The sequence below is a fragment of the Ovis canadensis genome, chromosome 1 (assembly GCF_042477335.2).
Source record: "Ovis canadensis isolate MfBH-ARS-UI-01 breed Bighorn chromosome 1, ARS-UI_OviCan_v2, whole genome shotgun sequence".
Classification (NCBI taxonomy): domain Eukaryota; kingdom Metazoa; phylum Chordata; class Mammalia; order Artiodactyla; family Bovidae; genus Ovis; species Ovis canadensis.
Window position 1 is genome coordinate 190134436 of NC_091245.1, and position 15420 is coordinate 190149855.

Below are 15420 nucleotides of genomic sequence, written 5' to 3' on the forward strand. Positions count from 1 at the left end.
TGTATATGTATGAGACTTCAAGAATTTCAGGGTTGGAATGGAAAAACGGTTTTATGTTTCTAGGAGAAATTCTGCCTATATTCAATATGAAACTTCCTATTTAGATTACATTTAGATTTCTGGAACACTCCATGTGAGAACCATGGACTGTCATATCCAAGTGGTAACACTAAGACTCCTGAATATAAGACTCAGGAAAAACTGTATTCTTTAACCTGCTTCTCTTTACTTGTTTCATCTTTTACCTGTTCCTGGACATCTTCAAACTCTGAGCTGAGCAACTCTATGAAGATAGGCACAGCTCCTGCCTGAATCACAATCCGGGTCTGAAGAGAATTTCCTGAAGCAATATTTGTCAGTACCCAAGCTGATTCAAACTATAAAGATAAAAATAATTTCATTATCTTAGTAGAATTTAATAGGTTGTTTACTTACAACAATAAGGTTTTCTTAAAAAAAACAACAACACTTTTCTATGCATGAAGAAAGAATGTGAGATCATTATTTGAATATAATCTATCAGGTAAATACTATACTAATTTAATAGAATTCCCAAAGAAATAACCTTCATCAAGAATACTGATTGGGTGTCTAAAATTTCAGATCCAAGTAGAGCTGACTGACATGAGACCACAAGAAGAATGAGGGAGTATTTGGTACCATACTGTATTTTTCAAAAGGGTTAAGAAAGAGTATATGCATTAATTTACTTATTGCACAGGATATCTCTTGAAGGAATCATAATAAACTGTAAATATTTTCTACTTACATAGAGAGATCTAGGTGAATCAGAAATAAGTACAGGAAGGATAAACACTTATTAGAGTAAAACCTTTATATACCTTTTGGGGTTAAACCATGTTTATTATCTAATAAAAAAATTAAATAATTTCTATAAAATAGGAAAAGTGAAGTGGAGAAAGAATATTAGTGTAAAATGTATAAAACAGAGGCAGAGTGAAAAAGGTGGAAGACAATTTAAATGATTAAGTAGACCAAAAGGAGTTAACAGGCATACAACTAACAGAAATGGCAGCTTTAGAGTATAAGAGATTCCAATAAATGAGCAGCCTTCAAACCAAGGCACAGAGGTAAGACTTTTTTAAAAAGAGCATTCCTAAAGGTTAATAAACTGGTAAAGAGAAGGAAATTATGAAGGATTATGGCCAACAAAAAATACAGCACATTATTAATCGTACACATCTCTATGGTACCTTGACTCTTTAGCCCAAAAAGATGAAATCCAAAAATAAACTCTTAAAATCCTATTTAGAGTTCTTAATTAAAATTCAGCTTTATTTCCTTCTCCTGTTCTGTCTCCTATTTAATATTCTTTAATGAAGTATATATGTGGTGGCAAAAAAATTTAGAGATATGCCACTTCAATGAGAATCTCAATTTAAAAATCATAAAAAAATGGACCTGTGATTCTTAAGCTTTTGGGTCTACTGAAAGGTAGCTGTCATACAGAAAAATAAATCAATCACTTGGGGTATGGGAAAATGAAAGAAACGGGAAGGCAATCTGATTAGCACAGTCCAAAGATAAATGAATGAATGACAGTAAATTCACTTAAAGAAGGGGATATTCAAAAAAACCTATAAATGTGAAATACAGAAGTGAAATAAAGTGGTCTGAAAACCAGTTGGGACACTGATATTAAAGAAGCAGGGAGGCCAGACTAGGAGCACCACAGTTAAAGGGACTTTTTGCATGATAACTCCTTACTATAATCTTACATGCTAGTAAAGTAATGCTCAAAATTCTGCAAGCCAGGCTTCAGCAATTCTTGAACCATGAACTTCCAGATGTTCAAGCTGGTTTTAGAAAAGGCAGAAAAACAAGAGATCAGATTGCCAACATCCACTGGATCATCAAAAACGCAAGACAGTTCCAGAAAAACATCTCTTTCTGCTTTATTGACTATGCCAAAGCCTTTGACTGTGTGGATCACAATACACTGGAAAATTCTGAAAGAGATGGGAATACCAGACCACCTGACCTGCCTCTTGAGAAACCTATATGCAGGTCAGGAAGCAACAGTTAGAACTGGACATGGCACAACAGACTGGTTCCAAATAGGAAAAGCAGTACGTCAAGGCTGTATATTGTCACCATGCTTATTTAACTTCTATGCAGAGTACATCATGAGAAATGCTGGGCTGGAGGGAGCCCAAGCTGGAATCAAGACTGCCGGGAAAATACCAATAACCTCAGATATGCAGATGACACTATCCTTATGGCAGAAAGTGAAGAAGAACTAAAAAGCCTCTTGATGAAAGTGAAACAGGAGAGTCAAACAGTTGGCTTAAAGCTCAAAATTCAGAAAATGAAGATCATGGCATCCAGGCCCATCACTTCATGGCAGATAGATGGGGAAACAGTGGAAACAGTGTCAGACTTTATTTTTGGGGGCTCCAAAATCACTGCAGATGGTGACTGTAGCCATGAAATTAAAAGATGCTTACTCCTTGGAAGGAAACTTATGACCAACCTAGATAGCATATTCAAAAGCAGAGACATTACTTTGCCAACAAAGGTCCGTCTAGTCAAGGCTGTGGTTTTTCCAGTGGTCATGTATGGATGTGAGAGTTGGACTATAAAGAAAGCTGAGCACGAAGAATTGATGCTTTTGAACTGTGGTGTTGGAGAAGACTCTTGCGAGTCCCTTGGACTGCAAGGAGATCCAACCAGTCCATCCTAAAGGAGATCAGTCCTGGGTATTCATTGGTAGGACTGATGTTGAAGCTGAAACTCCAATACTCTGGCCACCTGAAGCAAAGAGCTGACTCATTGGTAAAGACCCTGATGCTGGTAAAGATTGAGGGCAGGAGGAGAAGGGGACAACAGAGGATGAGATGGTTGGATGGCATTACTGACTCAATGGACATGGGTCTGGGTGGACTCCGGGAATTGGTGGTAGACAGGGAGGCCTGGCGTGCTGCGGTTCATGGGGTTGCAAAGGGTCAGACATGACTGAGCGACTGAACTGAACTGAGAAGTTCAGGAGACTTTGAAACACTGAATATAACAAAATAAAAACTCATCTTAAATCACCTCTGTAATTAAATTACTACCCAAACCAATGTTCAAGCCCTTTTCAATCTGTCTGAATTAAAACTTGACATTTATACAGGCCTTTATATTTTATTTTATTTTATTTTTTTTTTAGGCCTTTATATTTTAAAAGCATTATTCCCATACTCTTAGCTGTTCCTTACAACAACCCAGACAGAGATGCCTTGCTTTTCTAGTTTATGAATGAGGAAACTATCAGCAAAATATCCAATGATCATTAATGATTTGAGTAATGTAAGTCGAAACTATTAAAATAGATTACAGTCTCCTAATCTAGTAGGCTTATGGACCAAATCAGTTTCCTCTCTGAAACACACCTGTAATAATGACAAGAGCCTTTCAATTGCTTGTGGTTTTGGTATCCAGGGCAAGTAATTTTGATTAATGACATGCCAGACTATTTAGGAAAAGCTAAAAGGAACACAGTTCACCTACAAGGTAGTTTCTTTTGCTTACTAGGAAAATTAACTAGTTTAAGAGAGACATTTGAAGTGAATACAAAAGCAAACCCTCCTACAAGAAGGAAGGCTCCGAGTTCAACAGAGTCATCAGCATCTGAGAACAAGCCAAAAAGAAGAAAACTTGGAGGAAATGCAACCTGTAAAAAATGAATAAAATCAGCATATACAGCAATCTACATCAAAGAGAGAAAAGGTTTGCAATGAGATTTTGATGCAAAAGAAATGGTAACAACAACCTGAGTAGATAAACAATATATTAAAGAGTATCAGGGCTTCCCTGGTGGCTCAGTGGTGAAGAATCTGCCTGCAATGCAGGAAATGAGGGTTCAATCCCTGGCTTGAGAAAATCCCCTGAAGAAGGGTATGGCAACCCACTTCAATATTCTTGCTGGAAAATTTCATGGACAGAGGAGCCTGGTGGGCTACAGTCCATAGGGTCACAAAGAGACGTGACTGAAGCGACTGAACACAACACACACACAGAGTTATCAATGAGAAGAAATCAGAATACTACTCCTCCCAGAATTCAAACTGCTGTTTGATGAGGTTTAGCACCAAAGGTCTCCCAGTGAAAGAATTCTAGATGCCAATGAAGTGATGGAGAAACAAAACAAAATAGAGTGATAATGATTAGTAAAATGGAGAATAAGTAAATAATAGCCAGAATACGAACGGAAGAAAATTGGAAATTAGGACTTTTCAACAAAAGAGTGTACCAGAGTTATGTTTATTACTAAGAATTGCATAACGATTATAACCTGAATCCAAAGAAGAGTCAAAGACTCTCTTGGTGAGACTGGAAATCAGACAGTAATTTTGCCATTACTGGAGACAGAAGGAGATTAATAACTATAACCAGAGAGCCACTGAAAACCAAATCATATTCACGGATTAATGAGGCATTAAAATACACACATACACACATACACCACACACACACACAAATGGTGAAGATGACTATGATGTTTACCTTGTAAAAACTTATCAAGCTCTGCTTGTGCAATTTTCTATGCCAAGTGTATGTGTGGCATCTATGTATGTATGTGAGAGACAGAAACAGAGAGACAGAGAAAGGGAGGGATAGGCTGAGACTTCCCCATGTGTTAGACTCCTATTAAAGTGTTGCAAGAAGCAACTTTCTTCTTGTGTTTACATGTATTTAATATGTAAGTATGTTTTTAAAAAACTGGGTGAACTTTGAACTATGTTTCTCTTTCACTGGGTATTACAGTCATTATTTTTTGAGTGGGATGAATGTTTCAGCCTCAGGTCCCAGACTAGATTCTAACACGAGAGTTGATACCAAAAACAACTGCATAAAATTATATAGAAATGGCCAGAAAGGGTAATCTAAGTAAGTAACCATGCAACTCAAGAAAAACTCGGCAACATGATGAAACGAAAAAATCCAAGAAATGGTACCATCAGAAGTAATACCCCAGATAACTATAATCTTTACTCCTCTTTGTTGTTCTAAACTAGTATATTCTTAGTGTTCTAAGAATGGCATTATGCGAGGAAACAACCTGTCATGCAGCTGTGACTGGTTACAAATTGTAATTCCACTTATTTTTCACTGTCCAGAAATTTCTAAATAAGCCTACAACTGAAATCTGAAGGGCACACTGAAGATTTGGTATGTTCTCTCTTTCCCTTCTCAATCTCTACCTTTTGGTGCCCAGTTCCTTAAATAAGGAAAATAAGAATCCAAAACTGAAGTACTTCTGACCTCCTATCAAGTTTCCCACTCCAGGTTGAAGTACGCCTGGTTCCCTTTCTCCATTTGGATCAGGACTCTGTTGCTGGCCACTTTGCCGGTTCCACTCTGGTTCCTAGCAAATGCCAGGCTCACCTGGAGAGCAAGTGAAAAGAGAGGCTCACATCAGAAAAATAAACCCAGATATCAAACTCTGGAGAGAACAGTGCCTGAGTCATCTGAGCAACCTTTCAAGATAGGTAGAGGGCTCAATGAAGATGCGAAAAACATAGGAGGATGAAGGCTTACTGCAGTTTATCACATTAAGCTTTTAGTGTCAACAAGAAAGGTAGAAATGGGAAAACTAAACAAATTTAACTCAAATTTACAACTTTAAGAGGAATATCTGTTTAAAGACTGGAACTAGGAGGTAATTTACTTATATTCTAGCTATTTTTGTAAGTTTCTTTAAGAAGGTTTGGGAATACATCTCAGCACTGCAAAGGACAGTACAAAAATGTTGGACCTGGACTCAAATATGCAAACAAAGTAGGTCCAGGGAATACACCATAAGGCAGACCAATCTCATGTCAAGGGCTCAAGTATTCTGAGGCCTACATGTTAACAAGCTTGAGAATACTGTTAGTTAAATGGCATAGTCTCCTTCCAAAGTCCTAGGTTCCATCCACGATCATCTCATTTGAGGGCGAGTGAGTATTTAGGTAGCACTGCCCAAAGCAGGCATTTTTATCACCTTGGTTTGCAACACCCCATCGGTTTGGGGATGAGGAAAGCCAGAAAGACAGTGAAGAGACCTTTCACTAGGATTCACAGTTCTTTGTATATGGAATGAGGGGATTACATTTGTCCAAGGATTTATTAGTGAGTTAAGCTATCACGACAATGTATTATTACTCTCTTTCTGGAAGAGAAATGGCAAACATCTCATTCCAAAAGACACACTATTCAAATTTCTAATATGCAGGTAGGAGTATCAGTGACAACTCACATCCTAGTGCTCTCCAAGGAGACAGAGGAAGGAGTAGCCTCCAAGCTTCCCAGAGTATGCCTAATTATTTGACCATGAAGCCTCTTGGAATATATTTATTCCTCCTGCTTTTGGGGTAGTCAAGATTACCCATTAGTCACACTGGAGAAAGAATACTATGTTAAATGTACACAGAAGAAAATCTGAGGATGATGACAGGTTTGTTTTCTCTCTCAGTCTTTGGATTGCTAAGATGAAAATCATGAGGTGGTCACTTCCAGAGGAATCACTTCTTCATCTTTCAGCTTAATTAACAGTCTGTACAAGGGAGGAATCTGAGAATTTTGATACAAGCAAATTAAAGATTTCTGAAGGCTTTTATCTTCAGATATGTTAAGATACAAACTCCAGGATTACAGAATCAAAATGATGTAGAATTTACAAGTGTTAGCTAGGAGATGGAACTGTCTGAGAGAATATACTGTGCTCTTTAGGGAAGACTGGAGAGGGTAGGAATGGGCAAAGATCCAATTCTCTGACATTTTTCATCTTAGGACTAGATATACCATCTTCCTTTAATGAATCCATTAAGGAACTGGACCTCTCCTCTTCAACCATCTACTAAAAACCAAGTCCAAGAGTAAATTTAGGATCTCCAAATTACTCCTGCTGTCAGAGACAGGACAGAAACATATTTTCACATAAACAAAATGATAATTTTCCCTACCTCCCTCTTCCTATAAAGCTTTTCAAATGATAAACTGCAGTAAGGCTCTTCATTTGGTCCCTCTGGTTCTCTTGACAGGTTGCTTAGGGGCTCAGGCTCTGATCTCTGCAGTGTTGGTAGTCTGGATTTCCTTTTTTTTCTGAGAAAAGTCCTCTTTCTTTGCTCTCTAGGTGAACCTGATTATTTTCCAGGTGTATGGTGATCCTGGCCTTAGATGGGGATCAGAATTACAATCCAGGAGGCAGCTAGCAAAACAGAATCTTAATTCAAATGAACTTGGGAATTAGTAAGTGTCAAACTGGAGAAGAAAACTGACGGGACACTGAAGTACTCTACCTTTTCTGGATTTCTTGTTTTTCCTCTGGAAGGAACTCATCACCGCAACAAAGGGTAAAAGAAAGACAAAGATGGGATGGGAAGAAAGGAGAGAAAATATCAAGACAAAGCATCAAGCTTATGAATTATCAATAGTGCTCTGGACAGTAAGGAACCTGGGGAGATGAGCTATTACTTATTAAAAAAAATACCCCAGTCCTTATTGCAGCCTTAGAGTAAGGCAAAGGTAATTAAACAAGAGGATGAAAGTTATCTTTATGATTAACTTGTTATTAGCAAGTATCTACTTGGAAAAATCAGCCATTTTGTAATCTGCATGGGACCTAACTGATCTTTAGAGTTGCAGAATCTTTCTAAAAGGCTTGAGTCCCTCAGAAAAGATCCTAAAAGTGAGAGTTTAGGAATCACATAAATTTGTTAAAGAATAACACAGAAATTGATTCAGCTGGTTACTACAAGGAAGCCTAGCTACTGAAAAATTACCAGTTTACTTAAGATTGGACTATTCAGAAACAATATAGTATTTTTAAATTTCTAGCTAACTTCCAAGATGAGAGTTAGTTCATGGTTCTTTTACTGTAAAAATAATCTAACACCAAAAAGTTACAGAATTTTCTCTTGGAATTCCTATACAACAGTACTGACAGAGTAAATTAACACAGGAGAAAGCACCCAGATTCCCAACAAGGCTACGTCCTTGTCAACTCTTTTGGGGTGGGGAGGGGAGAGGATTAATTAGAACCAGGTTTGGGAATCGGTGAGTCTCTGATCTAGCCCATGTTTACAAAGCACCGAAAAAGCCAACAAGTATAATCTAAAAATCCTTCAAAACCAAATTTTACAGAGTCCACATTAGGTCCTTAATGGGTCATCCTCTACTGCAAAGAATTCCCTACCAGCTAAGTATGATCCATAGTCATTATAAAATATAATCTTTTACATGAGTAGAAATGACAAGAATTTTAAACAGTAAAACCAAGGACCTTGATATTTACAAGGAATGAAAGCAGCTTGCAATGGGTTATCAAGAACATCACTATCAAAAAATTAATCCTTCAACTAGATTAAAATAAGTAACAAATCTGTATACAAAATATAACTTTGCAATGGAAATTAAAATATGAGGCAAGAAATGAAAATGGTCCGCACCTGCAGTGTACAATTCTCTTTTCGTTTGAGGAACTCCACAAACCTGGCCACTACTCCTGGTGTGCTGATGACTTCATCAATAGGAGGATTAGGTTCTGTCTCCCCATAAAATAAAAGAAGAAAAACAATCCTTTAATTTCAAGTCAAGGACTTTATAAAGCTCAAACTAACTTCATAATATCCCTCCCTCAATTTAAGCATCTCTTTCATGTTGGAAATCTAAAAAAGAAAAAAAAAATGTAAAATTGAGTTCGGTCACTTTGAAACTAGGGTAGCTTAAAAGATTTCAAAATAAGGGATGCCTTAACATGAAATGATGGGCAGAATTCCTAAAAATTAAAAATTACTGCCTCTATTATTTTAGAAAACTTAGAAAGTAGGGGGGAAACATCAGAAGACAACCACTGTTAAGTCTTTTTTTTTTTTAATATAAATTGTCTTAAGAAACTGGATTAGGAGATTCTGATTTTACAGGATCTAATTTTACAGCTGTAGTGATAAGTAAGGACCAGCAAAAATAAGAATGACTTGCCAAATTAATCTCATTTTCATTTATGACAACAGAGTATCTTAAAAATAAAGTCAGTCAATAGAAATTTGTTGGGTAAATAGATAAGAAATGTCCTAAACAATTAGCACTGTAATTTCAGCAAGAGATCTGACCAAGTTTTTGATGACATTCATGTGGCTCTGGAAGAAAAATGGCAGCTGGATGACAGCACTACTAGGGACTCTCAACCAAGTCAATGGACTCACTGTAAAGAGATGACTAATGGTTCAATGTTAATTTGGAGCAAGCTCTAATGACATATCCTCTGCCTGGTTCAACATTTTTATCAACCATTCATATAAACGCAACGAATAAATTTGATGATTATAATAAAAATGAATATGCTAGATTACAGAAACAATATATAGAAAGAACAATAAGTCAGCAACAAGCTGGCAATAAAATAACAGGGGTAGAGCAACATTCAGCTTTTAAAGCAATTTTAAAAATTCACATGGCTACATAGACAAAACCTTAAAACAGTTCATAAAGGGAGTACTAGGGAGTATGCTGCTGCTGCTGCTAAGTCACTTCAGTCATGTCTGACTCTGTGCGACTCCACAGACGGCAGCCCACTAGGCTTACCCATCCCTGGGATTCTCCAGGCAAGAACACTGGAGTGGGTTGCCATTTCCTTCACCAATGCATGAAAGTGAAAAGTGAAAGTGAAGTCGCTCAGTCATGTCCGACTCTTAGCGACCCCATGGGCTGCAGCCCACCAGGCTCCTCTGTCCATGGGATTTTCCAGGCAAGAGTACTGGAGTGGGTTGCCATTGCCTTCTCCTCTAGGGAGAATAGACCGTTGAAAAGACAATGAAACATTACTATGCCATGGCCACCAAAATAAATGATGCTGGCCTGAAGTACATTATTGGAATACATAGTTTCAAAACAAGGAAGACAATCTCCCACACACTTCAGAGTAATAAGAATGTAATAAATATCATATTCTAATTATCACATTTTAAGAATGGCTGGCAAACCAGAATACAGGCAGGCAAGTAGCAAAGTGGCAAAAGGCCTTAGAAAACCACACTGTCTGAGAAAATCATTTCAGCATGCTGTAAAGAGGTAAGACATTTTTAGAAGGGAGTGGGGGGCGGGGAGGGTAGGGAGGTATTTTTAACAGGTTGCTGTGCACAAAACAATTATCTTTTTCTATGGTGGTATGTTTTCATTCTAGTTTTCCTCAAGAGATATATTAATTTATCACTAATGATTCCAAATAACCATAACCTACTATTGAGGGGCAGGGAGGAAGGCCAACTATTTTAAGTATTTACTATCAATATTTCTATGTGGCTTAGAGTTCCAGAGTTCTTATGTGCTCAGAAGACAAGAAGTATCACATCTCATCCTACTCTAATTATACAAAAAAAAAAAAAAAGGCAGTTATCCTTTCCACTAATAAATCCATACTTATATCAGCAATAAACTGCTAACATTAAAATCAATAATCACTACTCTTCCAAGTGATACTTTAAGTTTTTCTTAAAAAAGAGTGGAGTTTCTCATTTTAAATTAACATGGAATGTTGCTACTCTTATCACTTTAAGCTCTTTTATAAAATGCCTCAGATATGAAAATAATGCCACCTTCTGGTACTGGTAAGATCACACAAATAAAGAAATAAAAAAACTAGCCATGGCTCATAATATACATGTCTACAAGCATCCTTTTATCCTGTTGATAGACATACTCCAAAGCAAGTTATCTATGTTGAAAAAATAGATTATGGGAAAGTAATATTCTGTACATAAATGAAAAAAACATATTCAGAACTCACCTTTTGAAAGCAGTTTTCTGAATTTCTGTGTTGCTGAAAGCTGTTGCTCTGGGCTATTGGAAAATATCATTTCAATCATGTCAGAAGTAATAACACCACCCTGGAATCACAAACAAAAAGCATATATAATAAAATTTTAACTTAAATTCAAAGGAAAACAAAGATAAGTGGCCAAGTTACTGAGTTACACAAAGGTAGCATAATCTTTGCATGTATAAAAGCATGAGATGATAAATAATGCGATGAAGCCAAAAATCTTTGTCTATCATTAAAAAACTCACAACTGTTGAGAAAGTAACCTTAATAGTAAACACTAAGATAAGGCATTTATTCTTCTTCCTCTCCTGCTCATCACATGGCTGGCTGTTCCTTGCATTCAGATTAAATGTTAAGTTCTAAAACAAGGCTTTTCCTGACCTCCAAATCTAAAGTAGCTCCTCGCTCTCTACCACATCATTCTACTTTAATCCTATGCCCAGCCCTTTTCACTATCATTCTTCTCAGTTACCTGTTTATTGCTTAGGTCCCCTATAAGCTTCATGAAAGCCAAACACCCTATCTTACCACTTTATCCCTGATGGCTGGCATACTGTAGATGTTCAACAAATATTTACTTAATGAATACAGAGTAGTCTTATATAAATCACAGATTCTAGCCACTACCAAATTCAACAGCTGACTCCTAAAGTTTCTATTTTCTTGCTTTATAAAAACCTTTCAGTTTTCCACTAGTCTCTTGCTTTCTTAGTGCTTTCCCAAAACCCATCCCCAGCATTAGTAAACTTACTTCTCAGGATCACTTGTCACAATGAAATAAAGTTCTTATCATTTCATGAAAGGTAATAATAAGATAAATAGAGGAAAACTGCACTAAGTTGTAAATGCTAGATGGTTGGTAAGCAATATCTAACACTTAAGAATAACAAATAAAGGATAAAAATGGTAGAGACATAACAGATGTTGAAGAGATCAAGAAGAGATGGAAAGAATACACAGAAGAACTGTATAAAAAAGATCTTAATGAAACAGATTACTACAATGGTGTGGTTAGTCACCCAGAGCCAGACATTCTGAAGTGCAAAGTCAAGTGGGCCTTAAGAAGCACTGCTGTTAATAAAGTTAGTGGATGCAATGAAATTCCAGCAGAACTATTCAAATCCCTCAAGGATGATGCCATCAAGGTTTTGCATTCATTATGTCAGCAAATCTGGAAGACCCTGCAGCGGCCACAGGACTGGGAAAGGTCAAGCCTCATTCCAATTCCCAAGAAGGGCAGTACCAAAGAATGTGCTAACAATCAGATGAGTACTAACCACTGCACTCATCTCCCATGCCAGTAAGGTCATGCTTAAAATCTTACATGCTAGGCATCAGCATTATGCAAACCAAGAACTTCCAGATGTCCAAGCTGGGTTCAGAAAAGGAAGAGGAACTAGAGATCAAATTGCCAACATTTGCTGGGTTACAGAGAAGGCAAGGGAACTTCAGAAAAACATCTATCTATATTTCATCAACCATGCTAAAGCCTTGGACTATGCAGATCATGACAAACTGTGGAAAGCTCTTAGGAGAGATGGGAATACCAGACCATCTTACTTGTCTCCTAAAAAACCTGTATACAGTCCAAGAAGCAATAGTTAGAACCCTACATGGAAAAACTGATTGGTTCAAGATTGAGAAAGGAGTACAACAGGACTATCTGCTGTCACCCTATTTGTTTAACCTATATGCTCATGAGAAATGCCAGGCTGGATGAGTTACAAGCTGGAATCAAGATAGGTGGGAGAAACATCAACAACCTCAGATATGCGGATGACACCACTCTAATGACAGAAAGTGAAGAGGAACTAAAGAGCCTCTTGTTGAGGGTGAAGGAGTGAAAGAGTCGGCTTAAGACCAAAAATTTAAAAAACAAGTATCATGGCATCCGGCCCATTACTGCACAGTAAACAGAAGGGGAAAAGGTGGAAATAGTGACTGATTTCCTCTTCTTGATTCCAAAATCACTGCAGGTGGTGACTACAGCCATATCAGAAAATGACTGCTTTTTGGCAGGAAACTGATGACAAGCCTAGACAGTGTGTTGAAAAGCAGAGACATTACTCTGTTGACAAAAGATCCGTATATTCAAGGCTATGGTCTTCCCAGTGGTCATGTACGACTGTGAGAGCTAGACCATAAAAAAGGCAGAATACCAAAGAATCAATGCCATCGAACTGTGGTGCTGGAGAAGTCTTCGGAAAGTCCCTTGGACAGCAAGGAGATCAAACCAGTCAATTTTAAGGGCGATCAATCCTGACTATTCACTGGAAGGACTGACACTAAAGCTGAAGCTCCAGTATTTTGGTCATCTGATGCGAACAGACGACTAATTGGAAAAGTCCCTGATGCTGTCAAAGATTGAGGGCAGAAGAAGAACATGAGAGGATGAGATGGCTGGTCAGCATCACTGATGCAATGAACATGAACTCAGGCAAACTCTGGGAGATGGTGAGGGACAGGGAGGCCTGGCATGCTGCAGTCCATGGGGTTGCAGAGTCAGACACAATTGGGTGACTGAACAAGAATAACCCATGGCAGAATGAAGCATTCTGCTCTTAAGAGTCAGAAAAGTAACTTTTCGAAGTAACTTTGAAACTTTTAGGTCTGATTCCTGAATAAACAAAAGTATTTACATGATCCAGTTAAGACTATGCTTTCACAAATATCTTTTCTTCCCTCTCTTATCTCTTTATCATGTAAGATATATTGACTTTACATTCACAGTATTTAAATAGTTAACTTTATATCATAGCAAGTTAAAGGATATCAAAGAGTTAAATAACTCAAGGATTTTTTCCCCTTCTGAGGAAAAGGTTAGTAGATCTTCAGCTGCATGAAGGACAGCTATATCATGTTATGAGGATGTATGATCTTGTCATTGTCTTTACCTGAGACTCAGTTTAAAGTGCTGCATATGGATGCCACAACGATAAGAAGTAGATTGGGATAGTTAATTTTATGCATTAACTTGGTTAGGTTGTGGTACCCAGCCGTTTGGACAAACACCAGTCTAAATGTTGCCGTGAAGGTTATTTTTTAGATGTGATTAACATTTTAATCAATACACGTTAACCTCCAAAATGTGTGTGGACCTTATTCAATCAGTTGAAGGGCAAAGATTGAGGTTTCTTAAAAGAAGGAAATCAGTCTCAAACTTTTACCTGAATTTCCAGCCTACTAGCTTACCTACAAATTTCAGACTTACCAGCTCCAATTGCATGAGCCAATTACTGAAAACTCAAATAATCAATAGATCAACCAATCTCTCTCTTCCTCTCTCCCAATCCCCAAATTTGTTCTATTAACTTTGTAGAATCCTAATACAGTTCACAAAATACGTCATAATCATTTAACATCTACTTGAAAAAAAAAGACAGCTCAACTTCCTGAAGAGTCTGTAAGAATTCACCACAAAATAATAGTGTTGGCAACACGTTTACACAGATTTCAAAGCAATTTAAACTGCTCTAATCCCAAAAGAAAGCTGGTCCATAAAAACTGAAAGAGAAAAAAAATCTGTAAAATACTGTGCATAATATACTACAATTTGTCAAAAAGGGGGATTTTTCTCAAAAGGAGTAAGTGGAGAATTTAGTAACAGTGGCTGCCAGTGGGAAAAGAAACTGGGTAAGGTAGAAGAGAAAGATTTTTCTTTTTTTGAAAATCATGTATACATATGATTTTTTAAAACATTACACACAACTGATCAAAATAAACTGAAAATCTAGACAAGTGTTATATCCATATAAATAAAGCATAATTTTTATCTGTTTATGTAACCCTCAAGCAAGTTACAAAATGGGTTATAATAGAAAATTTCAACAGTTGTGATGTAGAACCAATGTTTTAAAACCTATGAATATGCCCAATTTTGTACTTGGACTGAGTAACAAATTGGAAATTCCTTTAAAGCATGCCTTGTTATCAACATTTTTTTTAACTTTTTTTTAAACTTATTTGTTTTAATTGGAGGCTAATTACTTTACAATACTGTAGTGGTTTTTGCCATACATTCACATGAATCAGCCATGGGTGTACATATGTCCCCCATCCTGAACCCCCTCCCCCCTCCCTCCCCATCCCATCCCTCAGGGTCATCTCAGTGCACCAGCATCGTGTCTCATGCATCGAACCTGGACTGGTGATCTATTTCACATATGATAATATACATGTTTCAATGCTATTCTCTCAAATCATTCCACCCTCGCCTTCTCCCACAGAGTCTAAAAGTCTGTTCTTTACATCTGTGAGTCTTGCTGTTTCGCATATAGGTTCATTGTTACCATCTTTCTAAATTCCATATACGTGCATTAATATACTGTATTGGGTGCTTTTCTTTCTGACTTACTTCACTCTGTATAATAGGCTCCAGTTTCATCCACCTCATTAGAACTGATTCAAATGCAAAAAATATGGACTGCTTCATGAACCTGCATGTCCTTCTTGCACAAGGGACATGCTAATCTTCTCTGTATCGTTCCAATTTCAGTGTATGTGCTGCCGAAGCAAGCACTTCTTTTACTTTTTATTTTGTATTGCGGTATGGCTGATTAACAAACAATATCATGACAGTTTCAGGCGAACAGCAAAGCCCTTATTATCAACTT

The 15420-nt window shown here is 37.2% G+C and overlaps 1 protein-coding gene and 1 non-coding gene across 3 annotated transcripts in view; both read right to left on the reverse strand.

The window, feature by feature from the left end:
* The window catches only part of KPNA1 (karyopherin subunit alpha 1), a 74135-nt gene that overhangs the window by 24564 nt on the left and 34151 nt on the right, over positions 1-15420 (reverse strand). For both annotated transcript variants that reach the window (XM_069555709.1, XM_069555710.1), the window contains exons 4-6: positions 10772-10871; positions 8436-8530; positions 246-377 (exon numbers count right to left, since the gene is read on the reverse strand). In XM_069555709.1, the coding sequence (XP_069411810.1) occupies positions 246-377; positions 8436-8530; positions 10772-10871 (327 nt within the window). The remainder of the gene's footprint in view (positions 1-245; positions 378-8435; positions 8531-10771; positions 10872-15420) is intronic.
* On the reverse strand, positions 15220-15326 carry LOC138431421 (U6 spliceosomal RNA). The gene has a single exon (XR_011253692.1). It is a non-coding gene; the product is annotated as a U6 spliceosomal RNA (small nuclear RNA).